This window comes from Carettochelys insculpta, chromosome 5 (genome assembly GCF_033958435.1).
Source record: "Carettochelys insculpta isolate YL-2023 chromosome 5, ASM3395843v1, whole genome shotgun sequence".
NCBI lineage: Eukaryota > Metazoa > Chordata > Testudines > Carettochelyidae > Carettochelys > Carettochelys insculpta.
This window is the reverse complement of record NC_134141.1, coordinates 12563612-12588042: the sequence shown is the minus strand read 5'-3', so window position 1 is coordinate 12588042 and position 24431 is coordinate 12563612. Positions and strand designations below refer to the sequence as shown.

The following is a 24431-nucleotide window of genomic DNA, read 5'->3' as shown; positions in this document are numbered from 1 at the left end:
ATCAAAATTGTGTAGCTGGAGTTGCTCTTTTTTTCTTGATTTTCCCTGGGATGAATTGCAAAACTTCTTGGCCATTGGTGTCTGCAGCACAGCAGCAATGTTCAGACGACAGAATATTTCTTCCTGTCCTTTTTTACATGGACCAAAGAAAGATGTGTTTAATATTAATGTTAAACTGGTGCTTACAGGTAGTCATGCTGCTTGCTGTGACCCTCTGGCCCAGTGTTCTTTGGGACACCAAGAACCATTAAAGTTTAGGAATCCACTGAAAAACATGATTGAAGCTCCTTTTTTGATATTATTTGTAGAACTAAATGTGGGAATTGCCCCTCGTTTCACTTTCTGTGAGTATGATTGTGATGACTCCCAAGTCTTCTGGAAACAAATATGGCAGTAGGGTACGTCCTGTGTGAGCTGGAGAAACTTAACCTCCTTTGCTATATTATTTTTCCTGTATAGAGCATAGCAAGCAGGAAAGAAAGTTTTTTTTGAAAGACCATGTGCCATTTATGGAAATTCTGCGTGCGATTGAATGTGCCTTGGTATCTGCTTTTTGTGCAGCTGGGTTCTTTATGTGAATGGGAAAGAGAGAATCACAGACTGTCCATCTGTGAATGACGGCCACTGGCATCACATTGCAGTCACTTGGACATGCACGAATGGAGCCTGGAATGTGTATATTGATGGGAAGTTGTCAGATGGAGGCAGTGGTCTGTCTGTGGGATCAAAAATCCCTGGTATGTCTTGTTGACATTTGTTATTCTCTGTTGTCTCTTTTCTCTTCTTGTAGGGCTTGTGAGCCTTGAAAGGTTTAGGGTTATTTTCTGTGTTTAACATGCTCAACATTTATGTAGAGCAGAATTAATTCATTCTTCTTCAACCTGGGTAGTACGTTAGTCCATGAATAGTCCTCACATCAATCAATGGACATATAGGTGTAAGGAGGGCAAAATCCTAAAAATGCATGCAAAACTGACTAGAGAATGTTTTAGTGGGTATTGCTCCTTTTTTGCTACATGGTATTCTAACTTTTACCTAGTTTTGAAATATCAGTAAGGCAAGATTTAAAGCAACAGTTAAACAGCTTTTACTGAGTAATCTGCTATGCTGATTAATAATTCATAATTGCGTTCATTGTGCTGTCATAGGTTTCACAGTAAAACCTAGTTTAAGGGCAGCCTCTAAGGCTAAGTCTACACAGGCAGCCTTTGTCAAGAGGGGTCACTGTCAACAGAGAGACCTCAGTAGTACCTCTCTCGACAGATTGAGTCTACACATAAAAGTGGCTCGAAAGAGCAAGCTGTTCTGTCAACAGAGAGCAGCCAGGCTGCCCGGCCCTCTGTTGACAGAACAGCTGACTGGAAGCTCTGCAAACAGGGCTGCCTGGGGAACTGGAAACCTTCTCTGTCGACAGAACTGTCTATACAGGCACTCTGTCGACAAAACACCATTGACAGAGGCTCTATACCTGATTGGAGAGAGGGATAACACTGTGGCTGAACAGCTGAATTTTGTCAACAAACTCTCAACAGAGCACTTTAACTGTGTAGCCACTCTGTGAGTTGTGTTGACAAAAGCCCAGTTTTGTTGACAGAGGCTGCCCGTGTAGACGTAGCCTAAGAGCAAGAGGCCTTTTTTAAATAATTGCTTATAAGTAGTCCCAGTGTCCAATAGAGATTGGTTTAACCTTTAAAGATCACTGCTACAAGGCCACCCATTTTAGCTGGTTCTTAATTGACAATTTTCAAAGTGTTTACCACTATCAGCCATTATACAGAGCAGTAACAGCTTCATTTTCCTTTGTGTTTAGGTGGTGGTGCCCTAATACTAGGACAAGAGCAAGACCAGAGAGGAGAAGGATTCAATCCAGCAGAATCTTTTGTGGGCTCTCTTAGCCAGCTCAACATCTGGGACCGTGTCCTGTCCCCACAGGAGGTGACTATTTACTACATACTTCGAAATCTAAGAGCATGAAAATTTAAATTGGTTTTAATGCATTTTTGTCTCACTGGCATGATCCAACTCCCACTCACGTTCATGGGAATCTGATCTGGCCCTGTGTTGTTTTACAACTGTGTGTCAGTGTATGTAGAATATGACTAAAGTTGAAGACTTTGGCGTTTCTCAATAATTAACTCAGTGAGAGACAGCAAAAGAGAAGGAGAAAATATACACAAAATATATTAGAACCACAGGAGAAGAGGGAGGAAAAGCCATGAAACCTACAGAACTTGTTTAAATGGGCAGCACTAAAGGCTTGATTCTGCTTCTACTGAAGTCAGTGACAAAACTCCCACTAATGTCAGTGACACGTGATCCAAATCTAACATACAGAAGTGCAAGGCGCTATGGAAAACCCTAAGTACAGAGATGGAATGGAAGCTGTAAAACGCAATACCTTTAACAATCAGACCACTTTTATTTTGATACCAAAAATGTGGATTTAGGTGCCTGTCTTTAGGTCCTGAGGTTCAGAAATATCGACCCTGCTATTGGAAAGTACAGTCAAAAGGTAACTTACAGAAATACATCTCTGGCTGCTTCCACCTTTAGAAGAAAGCCAGTACCTGCTCTTTATCTGATTGTACTTTTTAAAATTTTCTTAATTTTGTTTTTGAAAAAAAAACAGTAATAAGTTTTTGAAAAGGTACAGGAGTTAAAAACAACAACAGTCTTTCACTCCAGTGTCTGTCTGTCCCTGTTCTGATGGAGTGTTTATTTCTGCTTCTGTCTTTCTGCTGTTTTCCTTTGTTCAACATTATCCAACCATTCTGCTACAGATTTTCTGCACTTTGTGTGCTGCCGAGGGTTGTATTCCCATCTCAAGTCACAGGGATTTTGGTGCATGACAGTAACATGGAAGTGAGTTAAAAGAACACTCATTTCCTGTGCTTGAAGTCTTTCTTGCTATGCCATTCAAGTGGGATTTCCAAAAGTGCTTTCAGCCCTGGCTTAACTCCAGTCCCATTGAAAGGAATGCAAAGCCTCCCACTGACTGGAGCAGGAGCAAAGTTGGGCCAATGAAAAGCACTTTTGAAAATCCTACCCTTCAATTATGGTATGTACCATAATCCATGGTCTTAATGCTAAAAAACAGATGTGAGACTACAGCAGGGAAACGAGCCAAGTAAATTTCCCCTAAACTTTTTACCTCTTGTTATTAGACCTTGAAATAGAAAATTATCTTCATTGTCTGTGTTTATTTCAGAGTTATTTTACATGCTAGAGCCTTAGCCCACGGGGATTATTTGGTAAGCCTTTCCTTCCAACGAGCCTCCATGAAATGGGACAGAATAATGATGTAGGGAATATATTGCCAATTGAATAAATGAGAAGCTAAACTTGTTAAGATTTCTTTGGGAGTACTCTTAGTTGTCTATTAACCTGTTTATCTTCTTCAGATCAAACTCAGTGCTCTGTCATTTTTGCTGGAGTTTGGGTTGAGAGAGGGTTGGATTTTTTTTTGTTTATTTTTTGTGGGAGGGGATTGTTTTTTCTGTCAGGTAAACACTCATAAAAGATGCTGACCAGATAGCAGTGGAAATGAAGTTTTCTTTATGTCAGTCAGTGGAAAGCCCCTCCATCCTTTCCTTCCTCATCCAATATCTGCTCACCTGTGATCTGCATGCGGGAGATCTCCCCCAAAGTTCCAGATGATTCCAGAAGAGGTTGGTGCCCCAGCCTGGACAATTTTTGAGCAGTTCGTGCTGCAGAAAGGAGATGGGTGGGGGTTGAAGAGGCTTCTGTAAAAACAAGATAAGGCTGTTTGTGTCTGGTCCATGCACCAGCTCCATCCAGTTGTACACTCTTTTATACTTCAATCAGACCAAGGGCGGAGGTGAGAGTAGTTGGGTTGCCATAATCATTGAACACCTACCCTTCTCACTGATGCCGCCAACAAGATGCTAACAGTGACGTGTTCATGGTGTGGACACTTATCCTTCAGAAACAGGATGGAGACCAGCCACCCATTTCATATCGGCCACTCTTTTTTGTTTCTTTGGGTTTTTTTTTAACACCCAGCTTGAAATACTCCTCAACTTCCACACAGATTGCCATATCTATTCTCCTAACCCAGACAGTCCCCTTACCGTCCGTCACTAATGCTTTCTTCCTTGGGCTGCCCTTTGTTATTTTTCACAATTTTTAGTCTAACTTTGCATGGGGCCATAGAAAACATTCCATTTTGCTGCAGGGAATTACTGGAGTCACTCTTCAGCACAACCATGGAATGTACTGGTTCAGCTGTCAACATGTTTTCTTGATTAAATAACCATCTTCCTCTGCACTTCATATTAAAGGGGTGGAAGCCCTTAGTTTTCTTTTATGGCACATTTGTCTTCTGAGGGGCGTTTATCACTTTAAACAGCTTCTTGGCTGAGGGCAATGCTTCTGTCTCAGGCACGCTAAGAAGAGCTGTTATATACTGAAGAGGGCCTTTGTAGTGAATAGCATTACAGTTTATATAAGGAAGTTTAGACTCTATTCCAGGAACTAATTTAATTTCTTTTCCTGTGAACCACTGTGAAATTGGCAAAGGCTGATTCTAAAACCTTACTTTCCACTTCCTTCACTCAACTGTCTAATCATCCTAGGTTTTGTGTATTTTTTAAAAGCTCACGACTCGTTTACTTTAAAAGAGTTAACAATGTGTGTGTACAGCAGAACCTGTAACCTCTCCTGTAAGATGATGCAATCAGCATGCTAAGACCATGCTTGAGGTGGCTGCTGAGAACCTAACATGACATCCAGCAATCACAGCTATCTGCATTTTTTTGCTAGTGAGCACTTAAGGTCAGTGACTGCAGTCTGTGCATCCTGGGCCTTTACCCCAGATCACTTCTTTTTGGTGGCTGATACCCTGTATTTGCAATTTTAGTGAAAGGACATGGAAAATAAATCAATCCTCTGTCCAACATTTACCAGACATGTACAGGTCACAACAGCACTTTTTAACTTTCCTGGTGTCCTCTTGAGGAAACTCCCATTAAACCTATATATTGTCAAAGGCTGATTCTATAACCTTGTACAAGGATGCCTGGCTCAGGTATTGGACATAGGGCTTTGTTCAGGGTGGTATATTTCTAGTTGGCTACTGAACTGCAAGGAGAAAAGAGATGTATATTATTATGGTGTTGTTAAGAGAGCTCCATCAATGAGATGAACAGAACTACATAGCATTTTCATGACAATCAGGTGACCTCTAGTTCACTGTCCACAGGAAAGCATTGTGATTTCCTGCTTGTGTTACCCAGTCGCAGTGTGTAGGACTTTAAAATATCCAGTCAGTCACAATCTGATCACACACTGTCAGATGGAGCCATCTTGTTCTCTGCTGCAGAAGGGCAGTTTGCTCAGGTTTGCAATACACCAGCAGAGCTGTGGCAATTCTAGCACAGAGAGAAGGGAAGGTCTTCTGCATTTACTGCTGTACCATAACAAATCTTCCCAACACAGCAGTCCGCTATAGCTCAACAGGCCCACCGACGGGTGTGGGGGCACAAAAGGGGCAGTTGTCTCCCCGACCAGAGTTTCAAAGGGGCTTCTAGAAACAAGGAGTCATCTTTTTGTAATGCTGCATGCCGTGTTTTCTGTCCTAGACATTAGGTATTAAGAAATAAAAATATTTCAGGAACGTTGCGCCTTTAAATTCATATTCCCCTATTGTTTCTCATGGTAAAAGATTCTCTTTACAAATAGTTCAGATAATCTTCTCAGATTCATTTCCCTTATCTGTTTTTAACATGTAACATACACTGTTCTGCCAAATAAACATACATAGAGGCTTGTAAATTAGCATGTTCCATAAATTGCCTGTCTGACGATACTCTTCTGTCAGAGCCACCCAGTAATAAACTATGTCAGTGTTCTGACATTGCACAGGTGACAATAGGTGATCCAGACAAATGAAAAGAGCAGAATACCTGGCTGTGTCTACACTACAAAAATAACTTCAGAGTTGCTTACTTTGTAGGGCACTTCTCCATTCTTGGGAATGGAGTAAGGACTTCAGAGTTGGGACCCTACTTCGAATTTAACTTCAAAGTAAGGAAAAACATGTGTAGACTCTTTGCAGGCTGCTTCGAAGTAGCTTCTAGCTTCGGAGTTAACTTTGAAGCGAGTGCCTAGTGTAGGCACACCCCGTGTGAACTTGTTGAAAAAGCCCTCTAAAATCATGAAAAGATTCTCATTGTCTAAGTGGGCTTTCAGTCATAGTCTAGGGTCAGTACTGCAAAAGCGAGAGGAAAGTTTTGTCCGCGTTCTTTTCTTACAAAGCTGTCTATTACTTGGCAAATTCTGCCTAACCATCTCTTTTGAACTGTAGGTAAAATCCCTAGCTACTTCCTGTCCAGAAGAACTGCAGAAAGGAAATGTATTGGCTTGGCCGGATTTCCTGCCTGGGGTTGTTGGAAGAGTGAAGATAGATTACAGGAGCATATTTTGTGCTGGTTAGAGCTTTCTCTCCTAAAAGCATTTTTGTTCCATGTAAAAACACAGTAATACTGTTTATGAGGTTAAATGTGCTACAGTGTGACCCCAGCCCCACTAACCTTGAATAAACTATTTTGATAATTTAATTGTTGGAACATTCAGCTTTCATTCCGAAAATTCCCATGTTTTGTAACAAAAGTTCATTAGCATCTCAAACAGAGACTTATGGCTTCCTGCATTGAGATGTTGAAAGAATGATGAATGATGAAACTGGTTCAAATGGAGGATTTTTCCGCTCATTCACAAATATGCGTGAATATATTGTAATACCTTTTGTTTCCCCCTTTTGCTTGGACATATCTTTAAGTTCATGCATTTTCAAACTATTTGAATCTGGGTCTACGGTATACAATATACTTTCCATTAATATCACTCCCAGAAAAGTATGCACAGCATCACAGATATTTAAATAACAAATACCTTTGTTATGATTCAAGGCTAACTCTCTTGTGTGTGTTTTGTTCTCAGATTGCCAATCTTTAGTAGGATCTATACCTCATCTGCGGGCCTCGTCGACCGATTTAAAGCCAGGGTCAAAAGTCAGCCTTTCCTGTGACCCAGGCTTCCAAATAGTGGGGAACTCTGTCCAGCACTGTCTGAACTTGGGACAATGGACTCGCCCTCTTCCCCGCTGTGAAAGTGAGTGGATTGTGTTTCCATACCACAATTTATTGTGCTATCACCCATAAGCTGTGCTTAGGAAAATCTTGGCTTCTGTTTGGATGAAATTAAAACAAGGATTCTTGAGTATGTGACACAGACCTGATGATCCATCCAACGTCTCACAGGCTACCAGATCTTGTCCATTAGAATATATGCAAATTTTGGGGAGAAGCTTGAAAATCAATTTTATCTGACTTTCATTTGCCATCTTTGATGAGACTGAAGCAGCTCTGTGGCAAAGTGCTGCTCCTGATGACATCTGATTTCATAGGCCATTTCTACACAGGCCACTTTCTCCAAAAGTGGCATGGTAATACACGGCCCGAAATATGCTAATAAGGCACGGATGCAAATTCCCCATGCCTCAGTAGCATACAGTCACGTGATTTGGAGTCCGGAAGACCATTCTTCCGGACTCCAAAATGCCATTTAGAAGCGTGGCCCCGAGGGAGCTTCCAGAAGGAAGTCCTTCTTCCGGAGGCGCCTTCTTCCCAAAAATTTTCTAGACTCCAAATCATGTGACCATCTGCTAATGAGGCGCGGGGAATTTGCATCCACTTCTTATTAGCATATTTCAGGCCATGTGTTCGGAGAAAGTGGCCTGTGTAGAAACGGCCATAGCGTTTGAGGAGGTGTTGTAGTGCAGTAGTAAGGCACTGGACTGGTGCTCAGCAGAGTGGGTTTGATTCCCCAGCCTTGTCACTGTGTGACCTCAGTTTTCCCCATCTGAAAATGGGATAATTGTATGTTCTTCCTTTAATCACTTAGAGATGATCTATGAATAAAAAAAAACACAATGTGGGCCTTAGCCTAAGCCTGTTGGACTCCAAAAGGATCTTTCCAATGACTTCAGTAAGCTTTGAATCAGAGGGCTGGGTTATTACAATTAGCTTAATCAGTTGGGAATCTTTCCTGCCTTGTTGATGTCAATGGCTTGTGTCTACCCTGGTATTTTCTCTTTAGTGTTATAGATATTTTGGAGCATAAGCTTTCATGGGCAAAGACCCGCTTCATCAGATGTTGCACAAAAGCTTATGCTCCAAAATATCTGTTAGGCTGTGTCTACACGTGCACGCTACTTCGAAGTAGCGGCACTAACTTCGAAATAGCACCCGTCGCGGCTACACGCGTCGGGCGCTATTTCGAAGTTAACTTCGACGTTAGGCGGTGAGACATCGAAGTCGCTAACCTCATGAGGGGATCGGAATAGCGCCCTACTTCGACGTTCAACGTCGAAGTAGGGACCGTGTAGACAATCCGCGTCCCACAACGTCGAAATTGTGGGGTCCTCCATGGCAGCCATCAGCTGGGGGGTTGAGAGATGCTGTCTCTCCAGCCCGTGCGGGGCTCTATGGTCACCGTGGGCAGCAGTCTTTAGCCCAGGGCTTCTGGCTGCTGCTGCTGCAGCGGGGGATTCATGCTGCATGCACAGGGTCTGCAACTCGTTGTCAGCTCTGTGTATCTTGTGCTGTTTAGTGCAAGTGTGTCTGGGAGGGGCCCTTTAAGGGAGCGGCTGGCTGTTGAGTCCTCCCTGTGACCCTGTCTGCAGCTGTGCCTGGCACCCTTATTTCAATGTGTGCTACTGTGGCGTGTAGACGTTCCCTCGCAGCGCCTATTTCGATGTGGTGCTGCGCAACATCGATGTTGAACATCGACGTTGCCAGCCCTGGAGGACGTGTAGACGTTATTCATCGAAATAGCCTATTTCGATGTCGCCACATCGAAATAGGCTACTTCGATGTAGGCTTCACGTGTAGACGTAGCCTTAGTCTACAAGGAGCCACAGGACTTCATGTTGTTTTTGAAGATACAGATTAACCTGGCTACCTCTCAGATACTCTTTAGTATTGTCATTCATGAAATTGAGAGTACTTCTATCTAACTGTGGTAGTCACATGGGCTCTGTTATTATGGTATCAGGTACTTTGCACCATCCCTGTGAGACGGGAAAGTGCTGTTATGCCCATTTTACAGGTGAGGAGCTGAACCACAGAGACACAAGGGGCTAGATTTTTAAAAGTATTTTATCTGTCATTACAGTCTGGCCCTCAGTGACACACAAGAGGACATCACTCTCTGGGGCTGACAGACCTTCACCTTTGTGAATGTTCTGTTCCCACACACATGGTTTCAAGCACAGAGAAAGTGTGTTAATCCTCAGAAGCTCTTGCCTTCCACTCTTCACTGTGCATTTCTTATTTACAACCCGTTTCTACAACACCCTAGCTGTTTGCTGACAGCCACAGTGAGAACTAGAACCAAAATCATCCCTCAAATCACGTCTCTGACTTCAGTGGCACTCACCACACATGTATTTGGGTCTGGGATTTCTTCAGGAGTTCAGTGCTGTACTGACTGCACTGGTGCCAAGAGGAGATTCATGGAGAGTGTCTGATTATCTAATGGTCTTTTACTCTTCTTGATGGTGATATGTAGGAATCAGCTGTGGTGTGCCTCCACCTCTAGAACATGGATTTTATTCTGCTGAGGATTTCTTTGCGGGCAGCACCGTCACCTACCAGTGCAATAATGGCTATTATTTGTTGGGGGATTCAAGGATGTTCTGCACTGACAACGGAAGCTGGAATGGCATCTCGCCATCTTGCCTTGGTGAGATATGTCACTCCCTTGCTTGCACTATTTATTTTACGGGCTAAGTCCTGCTCCTCTTCCTCTACCAAAGCTCCCATTGACTCCAGTGGGACTTTGACATTGGTAAGACTTGCAGGATAGGGCTCAGTGTGGATGGCATTTGATTTATGTGTTTATTTCAACTTTCAAAATGTTCAACACCCAGTCTAGGTTCATTAAGTCATCAAAAATATGTAGCCCACATTAAAAGCAAAACCAAAGGTCTTCCAATTCAGCATAATTTCCCAATATATTGGGTTGTTTGATTAAATGGATGAGAATAAGTACACACTCTTAAGAAGTAGACAGCCCTACTTTCATTTGTTTGTTTGTTGCCTGGCCACTCCAGTTTTGTGACATTGTTTGCAGAGACTTAGATAAACACTTTTCTCTCAGTAACCACAACAACGTATTTACATTTACAGTGCCCATGCAACATCTGTTGAGTAGTTTTTAATGAAGAAATGTCCTGCCCCACAAGGATCTGGTTTATGGAAGGAATAATCCCTGATGCTGAGTATTTTTCAAGGAGATCATTTTGAGACATCCCCTACCATATGCACCTCATTGTATACATACCAAGCATGCTTCTCAGCTGTAGAAAGCCAGCAATCAGTATATGAAATGAAACAAACTGGGACAGGGCCTCTTATTTTGTGCAGCAGCTGGTATATTGGGACCTAGATCTTAGCTGGAGGTTCTTAGGTACGATCCTTCACTTAATTAACAATAAACATTATAGATTGCCATCTCATTATAACCTTTCCAATATCAGACAGTTCCAAACATCTTAGTGGGCTTCTAATGTAGTAACAGTCTATTCAACACAGAAAGGATATTTTATGGTCAAAGTGCTTACTTTTGTAGTCATGTCCCCCATTTTACTGATGAGAAGGCATAAGACAGAGAAGGGGTTAGAGCAGAAGTTAGAGTGAAAGAGTCTTCTGCCCAAATCACTACAGTGTACCACTTTCTCAGTATGAACTTAAACACCTATTCATTTCCCCTCCTGGAAAAAAAAATAATTAGTGTAATAGGACATTTTCTGGATTCAATGGGAGTATTGTCTGAGTGTGCAGTAACAGACTGTTTCCTGTCTCCCTACGTGTTTGCCATTTTTAATTTTACACAAAATTAGCTGATGGAATAATAAATTGTATTTATGCATTTTTATTTCCACTGTCATAGCACCTCAGACAATTGACTGAGATAGTGGTTTTTAATGAAGCTGTTTAAAATTGAAAATAGTGTTCATCACAAATACTACGCTCGGGTCATTTCTTTTTGCAGATGTCGATGAATGTGCTGTTGGATCAGATTGCGATGAGCATGCTTCTTGTCTTAATACAAATGGGTCCTATGTATGTACTTGCATCCCTCCCCACACCGGCGATGGCAAAAAATGTGCAGGTAATGAGAAAAAATTTGCAGCTAGCTGGGAATATTAAAGAGGGCCTGCTCTCCCTTTGTAGAGTAAACGCTTCTTTCTGTCAGGGGATGGCAGGTTGGAAAAAAACAAACTTCTTTCTTGTAACTTGAGCACATTTGCTTTAGAAATCATGAGCCAATGAACTTGGATCCCAGCACTGTTTTTATAGTGTCACTCTTCAAAATAGATTTGTGATTTCAAATGCACAAAAAAAATACATAAAATATAGGTGCTTAAATATGGATAGTGGAGTGTAACTTTGGGCACTGAAATATGAAAATGTTGACCTAAATAATTTGTGAAGTTTAAATGCCAGCACAGGGATACATCTGGAAACAGATATATCACCTGACTCCCAGCCCATTGCTGTACACTGTGTATTGGAGCTGGTTAATGAGACCAGTTTAGTCCCAGTGAAAGAGGACTCAACTGCGCTGAAGTAGTTCAGCTGCACAATCTATAGTATACCCAACTTACATCAGGAACAAAGAAAAGTTGAGGAGCTCTTAAAATATACACATAGGGGTTTCCCCTGTTCTTTTATGTCTGGTTTTCACAAAATACCCAGACTGATGTCACTCAACTTGTTTGTAAGGTGAAGTTGCACTGCCTGTTGTTAGTATGCTCTGGTCACAGCATGTCTGCTTTCACAGAACCAGTAAAATGCAAAGATCCAGGAAATCCAGAACACGGTCATTCCTATGGCAAAAATTACAGTGTAGGTGGTGAAGTTACTTTCTCCTGTGAAGAGGGTTTCCAGCTGATTGGAACAACGAGAGTCACATGTTTGGAGGATGGAGGATGGAGCCACCTGATTCCATATTGTGAAGGTATTACAATTGGTGTGACAACACAGTGGAGGAAAAGAAGGAATGGGAATGGTTTTCTGCATAGAAATGGATGGATCACTAGAGAACCACTTCTCATCAGGCTTTTAGTTGCAGCACAGTCTGAATTACCCAACTCCAGTCAATCAAACTTTTGGTTAACTGAAGGTGGGTGTTGGCCCCAGAAACATTGTGTCACGTCCTGCTTAACAACAACAATATGCTGACACCGCAAAAGTCTATAGTGTTGAATATCTATGGTCCCTACCCTCTACCCAGACACTTACACAAATGCTATATTTCCAGAGGCTGCATCAACCTTCAGTCTTGGTGGGGGGGAAAGAAATGAGTTGTCCCTTTGATCTACAGCTTCTCTGTTTATAGTGTACTCTCTAGGATCAACATGAAAGATCATTGGCAAGCCAGGTGTTACAGACACTCACTGCTGTTGTTTTGTACCATAAGGTATGAAAATTGTAAATGTTTGCTTCATAATCAGAAATTTTCCTCTCAAGATGCCTGCTGAGCATTTTCCCCTTGCTTTTACCCACACCCCCATGCTGTACTCCTGGGGATCCCATAGTCCGGGGGCCCACCAGCACAAAGAAGCCCATCAAGCAATGCAGAGCATCTGTGTACCAGTCCTCTGATGCGACCACATTTTCAACCAGACCTAAAAGCAGGCCTCTGAAAGACCTAGCTGCTTATTTTTAACTCATATTATGTGAAAGGATGCTGTCAAATTAAATTTGATGCAAAATTTAAAATAAAATAAAAAATTAAGTGGAAGCGGCTGTCTTCAAATGAACATTACTCTGCAGTGCTTTTATCCTCCGAACACCGCAGCACAGGAAGCTCCGCAAGAAACTAACTATAAATAAAAGTGAAACGGACTTCATTGGTTTTCATTATCCGGTTTGATAGTCATACAAAAAACAAAGAGCCTAAATAGTGAGCTGTAGATTAGACAGGCTAAAAATCTATCACCTGGTATGCGAGGCTAGACAGTGATATTAGTAAAATCAGTAAACGAATGGCTTTGTTTTTGCAGTACCATCGTTAAGTGATTGTGCCCCTTGACAGGAATGATTTATCTTTTGCAAATAATTTATATAAGTCAGTGGTTCCTAACCTTTTCAGTAACACGGCACACTTCAATGACACAAACAATTCCATGGCACACCCACTTTTTTCAGCTGGGTGGATTACTCATAAATGTCACATTTACTTACATTTACTATGGCTACAATCTTATTAGAGAGTTTTGCAACACAGCAGAGCATGCAAGAAGCTGAGCAAGGATCAAATGTGTTAATGTTTCAAATCCACTGCAGAAAACACCATCTTCAACAGGTCTGAAAAAAGGCAGGCAGGCGAACACGCTAGAGATATTGAGTAATTGCGTAACCCCTGAAAATTTCAGCAGTTACTCAATTACTGGCAGGGGGGTGGGGAAGAGGCAGCTCCAAAGAGCAGGCTTCCCTCCCTGCCAGCCCATTGGATCTGGTATGTGGCATTTACACCATGTCCCAGCTTCACCAGGCTCGCTCCCTCTCTCCTTGCCACAGCAGGTGGGAGGGGAGGGCTCCCTGTGACTCCTTTTAGGCCAAGAAGCAGCATTTCAGCTGCCTCCTGGCATGAATAGTCTACTGCAGGGTTGGGATTTCCCCCCACAGTGGCTCTACAAAGAGCCAGTGCAGGGAAAATTGACCAAGCCTGCACCAGATGGGACTCAGGCAGCCTTGCTGCTTGAGCCCAATTTCACGGCATACTTGGACAGTTCTCATGGCACATGAGTGTGCCACAACACGCTGGTTGAAAACCACTGGTCTAAATCACCCATTTAATAAACACCAAGGCCCCAGTTCAGCAAAGCGCAGAAGATTGTGTAAACTTTAAGTAGCTGATGAAGCCCATCCTTATATGGCAGAGCATGAATCTGAAGGTAAGCACAAGTGTAAATGTTTTGCTTCATACAGGCAAAGTGCTTGGCTGAATTAGTGCCCAGACTGCTACCTACAAAACATCTACCTGTGCTATTGCTTTGACAAAGCCCTGGTGTGCCAGTGCAGTCTGGACAGCAGCACACAGCAAGATCCTGTTTTAAGCAATGAAGCATCTGCTTGCCTAGCTGATACTTTCTTATAGGATAGCAGAAGTCCTGCCAGCTTCTTGTTCCTGAATTGGGAGACAAGCACAGCAGGAAAGCAAATGAGACAGTTCCAATCATTTATATTGGTATAAATATAACTAATTTATGTTGCTGTAGCAAAATCGATCACTCCTGCAGGGCAAATCCTACTACCCTGACTCGGGCAACTCCCAACTCTGTCCTCTTTGCAAGTGCTTGTGTAAGTGAGGCTAATGGAATTCAGCCCAAGGAGGCTTTTCCACAAGAAATGAAATCTGCTTGTCTGTGTCTTGGATCTGTGCTGTCTGAACAACTGTTTTTGATCTTCTCTCTTTACAGCTATCTCCTGTGGTAGTCCAGTTATTCCAGAGAATGGTGCCATCGAGGGTTCAAACTTTACTTACAGCAGTAAGGTGCTGTACAGGTAGGAGATTCTGGAGCAGTATTGCTGTAGGAGTCTGGAAGGAAATCAGAACACCAGTAACTGTATTTAACAGCGTAACTGACCTGCGTGGTGTGTGGGCAGGTAGAGATGATGGAATACTGATCAGAATCCACCCATAAAGCTCACCTGTTAACCATTCCATGGGGTGCACAAATCTTACAATACTAGGTTCTGTTTATTTTAATACATAGGGCAGAAAATGAATCCTGTGGATCACTGTACCCTGACAACCACTCTGCAGTTAGTAGTCAATACACAATGTTTTACTTATTCCACATAATGGCATGTACATTAAAGCCCTTGAAATAATACTAGTTAGGAACTGCATAATGGGCCTATTCATCTTTCACCATTCATCACCCCAGAAACTCGGTTACCCCAGTGTCATCTTGTATTATTATTTTTGTATCTACTAAGGGAGGTCCTAGGAGCCCTAATCACATGTCCAGACCTCATTGCTCTAGGTGCTGTACAAATACAGAGCCAGAACAGGGCCCTGCCTCAAGTGCTTACAGAATAAGACTAAAGACAGCAGCAGGTGGATGCAGACAGACAGATGGGAAAGTAAAAGGAGCAATGCAGCAATTCTAGACATCATGAGAGGCTGTGGTATCAGCATACTCGCTGGCTAGGGATTGTCAAGTATGTTGTAGGCATCATGTTAAAGAAGAGTTTAAGAGGGTCTTTAAATGGCCAAGATAGAAGAAAACTCAGGAGCTGTTGCAGAGTAGGAAGTGTTGCGTTTTAAATGATGTCCACTGTACAATCTGTAAAAGACACACAAATACTAACAAAACCTGTGGAATAGTTCCCTTTTGCTTTGCAAATTTGGATAGAAAACCTACATTTTTATGTGAAAAATTAGCAAATTAGGTTCAGTAATTTTTTCCTATTTTCCCATAGAAACAGCTTTTTTAGTAACAGAGAGAGAGCCATATTAGTCTATATGCTATCAAAACAAAACAGCAGTCCAGTAGCACTTTAAAGACTAACAAAATAATTTATTAGGTGGTGATCTTTTGTGGGACAGACCCACCTCTTCCGACCATAGCCATATGTGTCCTTAAGTTCCTTTGCCAGGGAATGGAAGAAAGGATGGAGTTATACTCCATATCCCTGAAGACAGTCAGGATGGAAAAGTATCTGAGCAGGTGCTGAATATTGTGTTGGGAATTTGCAGAAATGCCAAAGAGATTTCACTAATAAAGCTGTCAAAACAAAAAAGCAGTCCAGTAGCACTTTAAAGACTAACAAAATAATTTACTAGGTGGTGAGCTTTTGTGAGACAGACCCACCTCTTCAAACCATAGCCATATGGTCCCATGAAAGCTCACCACCTAATACATTATTTTGTCAGTCTTTAAAGTGCTGCTGGGCTGCTGTTTTGTTTTAATAGCTTTTTTAGTGAAGTGTCTGGCGTTTCTGCAAATTCTGAATACAGTATTCAGCACCTGTTCAGATACTTCTCCATCCCTACTGTCTCCAGGGATATGGTGTATAACTCCATCCTTTCTTCTATTCACTGGCAAAGGGACTTACAGACACATCCACAGAGAAGAGGCCACAAGGTCCCTCTGTGTTTTTGTCCTTTGCATTCTATTCAGGCATGAGCCTTCAAGATCTGACAGACCTTGGATCAGTTTTTTAAAGGAGGCTACGAGACTTGGGAATCCTATTTTAAAGAATGAGCTGATCACTTCACAGTCAGAGTCTTTTTAGAAATAAGACTTTGGCTCCTAAATCACTCAGGTGGTTTTGAAAATTGGCACCCCCACCAAGAATCACATAGGCTACGATTACACGGCAGTGATATGTCAACAGAAGTCACTGTTGTAAGAGATTTCCCCACAAAACTTCTGTCAACAGAGAGCGGCCACACACAAAAACCAATCGGGAGAGAGCTCTGCTCTGTCAACAGAGTGGACAGACTGCCCCGCTGCTCTCCCAACAAAACAGGCACCCGGAAGCACAGCAGACAGGGCTGCCCATTGTTCTGGATGCCCTGTCTCTTGAGAGAAGGCCCCCAGAGTGTCCACTCTGATTTTTTGTCAACAGAATCTGTCAACAGCAGGGTTGTGCCTCGTGGCTGAGAGGCAGAACACTGACGGCAAAAGTGCTGAGTTTTGTCAGCAAACTGTCAACAAAACGCATTTTGTGTGTGGATGTTCCACCACAAAACTCGCTAGTGTAACCATAGCCATAGGTTTTTAGTGGGATGAAGGATCACTTCCTTAGCTACAGGGGGAAAATCCTGAGCCTACAGAACCATTTTAGATCTCTGAGAATATTTAAGATGAAGCTGAAAACTTTTCCATTTACCAGTGAAAACCACATTTTTGAAGTCATGCTAATCCTTACTGTATGTGGGTGGGAGAGAGGACAGAGATACATGAGGAGAATCCTGTACGAGCAAGAGGTGTGTATTTTATGGTAGTTATCATCTTTCATTGCAGATGTAACAAAGGATACAATCTACTGGGGGAAAAGGAGACATTGTGCCTTGCCAATGGTGCTTGGAATCATGCTCCTCCTTCCTGTGAAATCGTAAAATGTCCTCGCCCGCAGGACATAAACAATGGAAAATACACACTGAGTGGCATGACATACCTTTCTACTGCATCATATGCTTGTAACAGTGGATACAGGTAAAGGTTACAGGGTTAAGTCACAGACACTAACTCTGCTATGAAGATGCTGATGAATATAAAGATTTGCTGGAATGGCAAAATCATGTCTGAGGTAGAGGTTGTCAGAGGAACATATTAATAGTTTTAAGGATTTTTTCATTTTGAGGGACTTTTTGTGTTTCACACAAAATGCCAACACTTATGAGACGTTCATGTAGCGTCTGTCATTTTATTAATGTTTAATTCATACTTTTTCTCACCAACCTGTAAGCACATTTCAGACATAGGAAATTAACCCAATACCAGAATCATCAGTTCTTTAAAGTTCTTATTTACACCTGAAAGGCTACAGTATGATTAATTACCTTTTAATGTTAATTATTATTCTGCAGTGATCTTAAAATACCAGCAAAAAGAGCCTCCTGTAAATTAAAGTGACTTATATAGCCATTCTGATGAATGAATAAAATCAGTACAATTGTGATTTATTTTAAGTTTGTGTTTTCATTTTACATTTGTGGATTGAGCCTGGTGTAAGCAGGTGTTTAGCAGACAAATGTGAACAATCCCCCATTATATAAAAAGAAATAGCCGTAATCATGTGACCTACTCTACAAATTAAAAAAAACCTTAATGTTACCTATACCTGTTGCAAACACACAGCTGTATTCACATATATACATAACCTGAGCGTATGTGCCCTTCACCTTGTGCAGTTACTCACAAATGCGGTCAAGTAGGGGTGAAATGATAACACTAGTATAAGAGAACAGAGGACTCTGATGTGGTTGTGTTTTTACACATAGTCTGTGCCCATTCTCAGTTGGTGTAAATGACAGCTTAAATAGCAAGGCAGGGTGGAATCAAGCCCTATATCAAGAGTACATGCTCAAACCTGCACTCCTAATTTGGGCGTAATTACTACTAAAGTAAATGGAAGCTTTGTCTAAGAACACAGAACTACACCAACCATATAATGTTTATTAAACACATCTTGTCTTCCTTTATATGTATCTGTTACATGAAAATCACAATTGATGTGTAATGTTGTTTCATAAATGCCAATTCCAACTGTATATTTTGAAGGCTGTTTTGCACAGTATGGATGATATATTTCTTTTCTAAAGTCTGCATAAAGTCTAAATAATTGGGTTTTTCTTGTGGCCATGTTTCCTGAGCGTGTGGGAGATGAACTCCACCATACCTGTATGTAGTCACCATTCCAGCCAGTGACCCTCCACACCAACCCCCTTTGCTTAGTGTCTTGGCATCTGTGCAAGTCTGGATCCAAACCACTCTGTTGTCCACCTCACTTTTTTTTTTCCTCACGCGCATGTTGCAAGCCTGTGCAGAACATGAGCTGTTCTGTGCCTGAATAACTCTGTGGCATTCTGTGCATATTCCTTGGTGTTACTGTAGCTAAGGAGTAAAAAAATCAACTAACTTCTAATCTTACCCCTTTCCTTAGCTTTTCTTATCCTACGGGGGATGAATGACTTCTTGAAAGCTAATATAAACATCAACATTTCCTTTAGTCTTCTGGGTGAATCAAGTTTCAGAGTCCTGCAGATGGACACTGTGGCGGTGGCATATAAATAAATAGCCTAATTCCAACACTGATGGCCCCATTTTGCCATCTGTAGGTGGGCCAAACTCCCATTTGCTTCAGTGGAGGTTTTGAAAGTGTAGTTCGAGCGATTCAGCGGAGAATAGACTGTCAGCTTTCTCTTCTAATAGTTCTGGTCACCTGCTGCTCTGACAAAGGGAGTTTTATATTTTGTGAACATGGGGTAAAAATCGTAGCTCAAGTGAAGTCATGGAGAAGTTTGGCTTTGACTTCACTTGAGCAACGATTTTACAGCTCTGTTCACAAAACGGTGAAGTCAATGGCAAACTTCCCCTGACTTCACTGGGGCGAGGGTTATAGCTACAAGGGATTTGGAAGGAGCACCTGGCTTCTGTCCTCACTCTCCTGCAAACTGTGGTTACAAATTAATAATACTCTTATTCTCTTAGCCTACAGGGTTCCCCAGTACTTGTGTGTGAAGCTTCAGCTCACTGGAACAGCACACCACCAGTCTGCGAACTTGTCTCTTGTGGAACCCCTCCCGCCATCAAAGATGCTGAGACCAGTGGGAATAACTTTACTTATGGCAACACAGTCACTTATACGTGTAAGGAAGGGTATGTAGATTAGTACCACTAGAATGAAACCCACGATGAGTAAAAATTGTCAGGCCGTCCTGTAGCTTACTCGCTGTAAGGCTGCGTCCTATTGCTGCTCTTTGATGTTGTGTCCTCTTCGGAACATGCCTGTTCTAGAAGCACGTCTTGTTGTAAATGGATGGAAAGGAAAGGGGAAAGGGGATTGACAGGTTTTGTGAACTGGGAAGCTCCTTCCCTCTCCTGTTTGTCTGGTAGGGTTAGTTGAGATACATACCAGAATGGAAGAGCGACAGGGAAATCCAGTTGCTGAAATCAGTAACGCTTGGGATTCAACTGGAGGCTCTTTCCCACTAGTCCAGGGGTGGGCAATAAAAAAGCGGCAGCCCACCGTGGTTAGTCCTGCCGCCACTGTATGTGCCAATGCCGACACAGGTACTGGGCACTGTTTGCCCTTTGTTGTCAAGGAGGTCATCTGGAAGCAGCGTCCTGGTGTCTATGACGTCCTGCTGCTCCCACTGGCCACAAATGGCAATCTGCAGCAAATGAGACCTGCAATTGCCTGACAACTATGGAGGCGCAGGTAAATACAGGGATGTTGGGGCATGCCAGGGACTAACCCTGGTGGACCAGATCTGGCCCATGGGCCAGTATTTTCCACTCTAGCTCTAGTCACTGTGCCTATTTCATCAGTGCATCTAAAAGCACTTCACAATCTGTTAATTGGTTAAGCTCACAACATCCATGAAAGACAAGGCAGTGCTCTTACCCTTACAGATGGGGAACTGAGGCTCAGAGATGCAAAGTGACTTGCCCAAGGTCACATGTGAAGTCCACGGTGAGGCAGGGAATTGTACTCAGGTTTCCCACATCCTAGGCTGGGCCCTTAATCCTTGGACCTCCTTCCTCCCACTAGAGATCCGCAATATTAATCCTGGTGTCAAGGTCAAATCTATTTTGGATTAATTACCTTCTGCTTTCCTGATCATCTCTTTGCAGTTTCAGCTGCACTGTTTCCTCCTTCACTTTCCATCTGTGTACTGCTTCTGTGCATTTTGGAATACATGCCATATTTCATCCCAGAATAGGTTGCAAAGTCCTGCAAAGATTTTCTCATGGGTGCTTAATTTTACACACTGTGAGATTCCTGTTGAACTCAATTGAGCTATGTGGCGCGTAAAGTTAAGCACACATGTTAAATCTTTGCCTGGTCAGGGCATCAGTTCGTGGAGTCTTATGTTCATAGATTCATAGAACCCTAGGGCTAGAAGGGTCCTCAGGAGGTCATCAAGTGCAGACCCCTGCCTAAAGCAGGACCACCCTCGACTAAATCATCTCAGCCAGAACTTTATCAAGCTGGGACTTAAAAACCTCTAGGGATGAAGGTTCTACCATCTCTCTAGGTAAAGCATTCCAGTGCTTCACCACCCTCCTGTTCTCCCTCTTGATGAAAGGAATGAAATAAATGTACAGTCATTCACCTTCCAAACTGACACATTCACATTGTGTGTGATATAATACATTAAATCCATTAATTCCTGTTTCTTAAAAGAACTTAGATCCAGAGGGCTTTGTTCTTTACCAGTGGTGACTGTGAGGGAGATTGGGGTGGGGGGCACCAGCCACAAGCCCCTGCCGTGTCCCCTCTCCACCCGTGCCCCTTCCCGTCCTGCTCTGCCCATGCATCACCCCTCTCCTGACTCTGCTCCACCCAATTCCCATCCCTCCCCTCGCCTGCTCCACCCCCTCCTTCCTGCTCTGCTCCTGTCCACCGCTTCCAGTGAGTGCAGGAGGGCAGATGCTGGGGGGGGACCTTTGTGACCCTCCCCCATGTACCCCCAATGCATGTTTAAAATACTTGTACCATAAATACCCCTATTGTTTAAGGTACAAGTATTTTACACAGGTAAGCTAAAAAGCATATGACGAGAACAGCCGTCACCTGCATGACAATGGGTTTATAATGATGCATCGTGTCAAAAATTGGCACTTCCATGTGCTATTTTTCCTGGAATCCCAACCAATGGTGTCTGAAAATAAATCCTGCAGATGCGGCACAGTACTTTCACAGATGTAGCCAACAAAATCTGAACAGACACTTTCCATCCTCAGCTGCAGAGACTCATCAGAGGCTTTCACAGTGGTTTTTTGATCATTCTCTTTTTGTATGAACACAGCATAAAAATGTAAGACTTCAAATAAACTCATAGACAACACATCATATGTTTAAACAGCTGCAGTGTAAGTGGGACAATTGGCAGCATGAAGTTCATCTGTTTATGATCCAATCCCAGAGACTGATTAGCATTTATTACCCACTGACTACATGTTAAAATTGCGTTTGTAAAAAGGTTAGAAACAAATTACATGTTGTACTGAATTTTGAAAGTGTTTCTTTTTATATATGTGGGTGGTTTCTTATGGAGATGTTATTACCAAATGACAACATACCCATTAACAACAAAAAATATTTTTAGCTAACTAGCTTAGGGTTTTGTACTGCTCCAGGTTTCCATTGTATCTGAGCACGTAATAGGTGAATTTGACTGGCATAGTAAGAACCCCATGGGACTTCATAGAATCTAACTCTGCTTCCTTCTGTAGCCACAAGAAGCTCTATTTGGGGAAGGAGGTTTGTTTCCCTTTGTTGGGGAACATTTGTTGTTCCAAATGTTCTGATTGTGGTGGGAAAAACTTTACCAAAGGGTAAAGTCTTGCTGTGAGCCAGATAGTCAGATTCTGTAACCTATTTCTCCATAGATAACAGGTTTTTCTGTAACCAAGGCAGTTCCCAGCCAGGTGCAGGTCCTGGGACAACCCCCCACTTTGCCTCAAGCTCCACTCCGTCCCACCTTTCCGTTGCATCCCTTCCTCCAAAACCCCTCCCCTCAGTGACACAACTCATTGGATTACCCCAAACCATCCTACAGACAGAACAACTCTGTCTAGATTAACGTTCATCGACATAATATCTAAGCAATAAACAGCCACTCTAGAGCTGCATACTGGAGTCTGGGGAGCTTTTTTCCAGGGTCTGTGGGACGGCTGACAACGTCAGTTTTCAATCTAACTCTATATGCCATTGATCTTTTCCTGATCCACAGCTACACGTTAATTGGCCCTGACACTGTAGAATGCTCAGCCAGTGGTGAGTGGAGCATGAGCCATCAGCAGTGCCTGGCTGTTTCCTGTGATGAACCTCCTCATATCGAACATGCTTCCTCGCACAGTGCGCATCGGTTGTTCAGAGACATAGCTTATTACTATTGCTCAGATGGCTACAGCTTGGAGGACAATGCTCAACTGTTGTGCAATGCTGAGGGGAAGTGGGTGCCTCCTGCTGGCAAGAAGATGCCTCACTGCATTGCTGATTTTTGTGAGCGGCCACCCACGGTGTCGTACGCCATCCTGGAATCAGTTAATAAAATTAAGTTTCCTTCTGGTTCAACTGTGAGCTTCAAGTGTATGGAAGGTTTTGTCCTAAACACGTCTGCCAAGGTTGAGTGCAACAGAGGGGGCCAGTGGATTCCTTCTCCTCTGGCAATCCAGTGCGTCCCAGTTCGCTGTGGGGAACCGCCAAGTATTAGAAATGGCTACGCGAGTGGAGCCAACTACAGTTTTGGAGCAGTGGTTGCTTACAGCTGCAACAAGGGGTTCTATATCAAAGGAGAAAAGAAAAGAACATGCGAGGCCACCGGAGACTGGAGCGGTACCATACCTACCTGCCATCCGGTGTCTTGTGGAGAACCACCCAAGCTTGAAAATGGATTCATTGAGGTATGATTAGGGCTTTCCAAGCTGCTGGCTGTGCACGTAGAATTTGGAGTGTCTTAAAGATTCCCGCTCAAGTTGAAGTGGGATGTAAGCAGCATTGATGAGCAAAGGAATGAGGGGGGTGGTCGTGTATCAAAATTAAGCCTCTCAAAACCGCAATACAATGAACAGAATTTCCTGTTATGAGCAAAGGTTTGTTATGGGAGACTCAGAGTTTCTATGACATTCAAAAAAGCACTCTCTTAGCTGACTTTCCTAACATCTTGCTACATATTTGTCCTCTCCAGTCTGGAGGCCAGTTCCCACTGCTCCCTAGAGATCTGTCCAGGTGCTTCAGATAGCTCACCAGCCTTGGTTTTTTGGAACTAACAAAGGAAACATCTGATTTTTTTAATAAACAAATAACTCTGGGATGAATTCTTCCATTTGAATACACACACACCTCCCACTGAGGGCAGAATTTGGCTTAACTGTCAAATTAATTTGAAATAAAAAAGCTAGAAGCCAATAACTTTATCAGAGCTGAAAGAAGTAATGAACAGCTTTTCTCTTATTGCTGGACCTGTATTCTACTCTGATGTACAAAGAAGTGGCTTCCTGTTAAATTTCGTGGGTGGTTAGGGGAGACGCAAGATCCAATTTTTTTGGTTTTTTGCTAGAACTTCAGTTAGAATTGAGGGTGGAGGGGGGAACAAATGCTCTCTCTCTCCAGGGATGGGGAAGCAATAATAAGCTTTAGGAAGAATGGGAAGGATGCATCTCAGAAACCAAGGTTCCAAGAGTAAAGTCTTGCAAAACAAAACTGCCTTTTACGACAAATGTGATCATAACAGAGTGGCCCCCTCGTGATATTACATTAAAACATTCTGGGCTGTCCACCCACATCCTGAAAGAAGCAGGGCTGATAAAAGCCAGACAGTTCCACTAAAGAAAAGTGGAGAGTGCATCATGCACCTCGAGCCATTTTATTTACTTCCTTAAGGGAACAAACTCTTCTGATTATAATAACTTGTTTTCCTTGTCTTGTGAAGGCCAGTGATAGGCCATGGCTAAATCAGCTGAAAAATTAAAACTTCTCCTCCATTCTTATTTCAGTTTGCACAGTTATTATTAGGTGTGATCATCAATACTGTTTTTCTACCATGATAAATATGCATCGTGCCTTGTAAGTTTTCCTTGCAAAATTGTACTTGCAGTCTCAGGATTACCTGTAGAATAAAGCTTTAAATTAAAGAGCCAGGTCATTTGC

General features: G+C 42.6%; 1 protein-coding gene across 2 annotated transcripts in view; it reads left to right on the top strand.

The window, feature by feature from the left end:
- SVEP1 (sushi, von Willebrand factor type A, EGF and pentraxin domain containing 1) overlaps nt 1-24431 on the top strand; it is a 170449-nt gene that overhangs the window by 96758 nt on the left and 49260 nt on the right. For both annotated transcript variants that reach the window (XM_074994688.1, XM_074994687.1), the window contains exons 27-37: nt 562-737; nt 1811-1935; nt 6326-6449; nt 6961-7131; nt 9592-9765; nt 11077-11196; nt 11869-12045; nt 14513-14597; nt 17072-17263; nt 19262-19429; nt 22513-23185. In XM_074994688.1, coding sequence (XP_074850789.1) covers nt 562-737; nt 1811-1935; nt 6326-6449; nt 6961-7131; nt 9592-9765; nt 11077-11196; nt 11869-12045; nt 14513-14597; nt 17072-17263; nt 19262-19429; nt 22513-23185 — 2185 coding nt within the window. The remainder of the gene's footprint in view (nt 1-561; nt 738-1810; nt 1936-6325; nt 6450-6960; nt 7132-9591; nt 9766-11076; nt 11197-11868; nt 12046-14512; nt 14598-17071; nt 17264-19261; nt 19430-22512; nt 23186-24431) is intronic.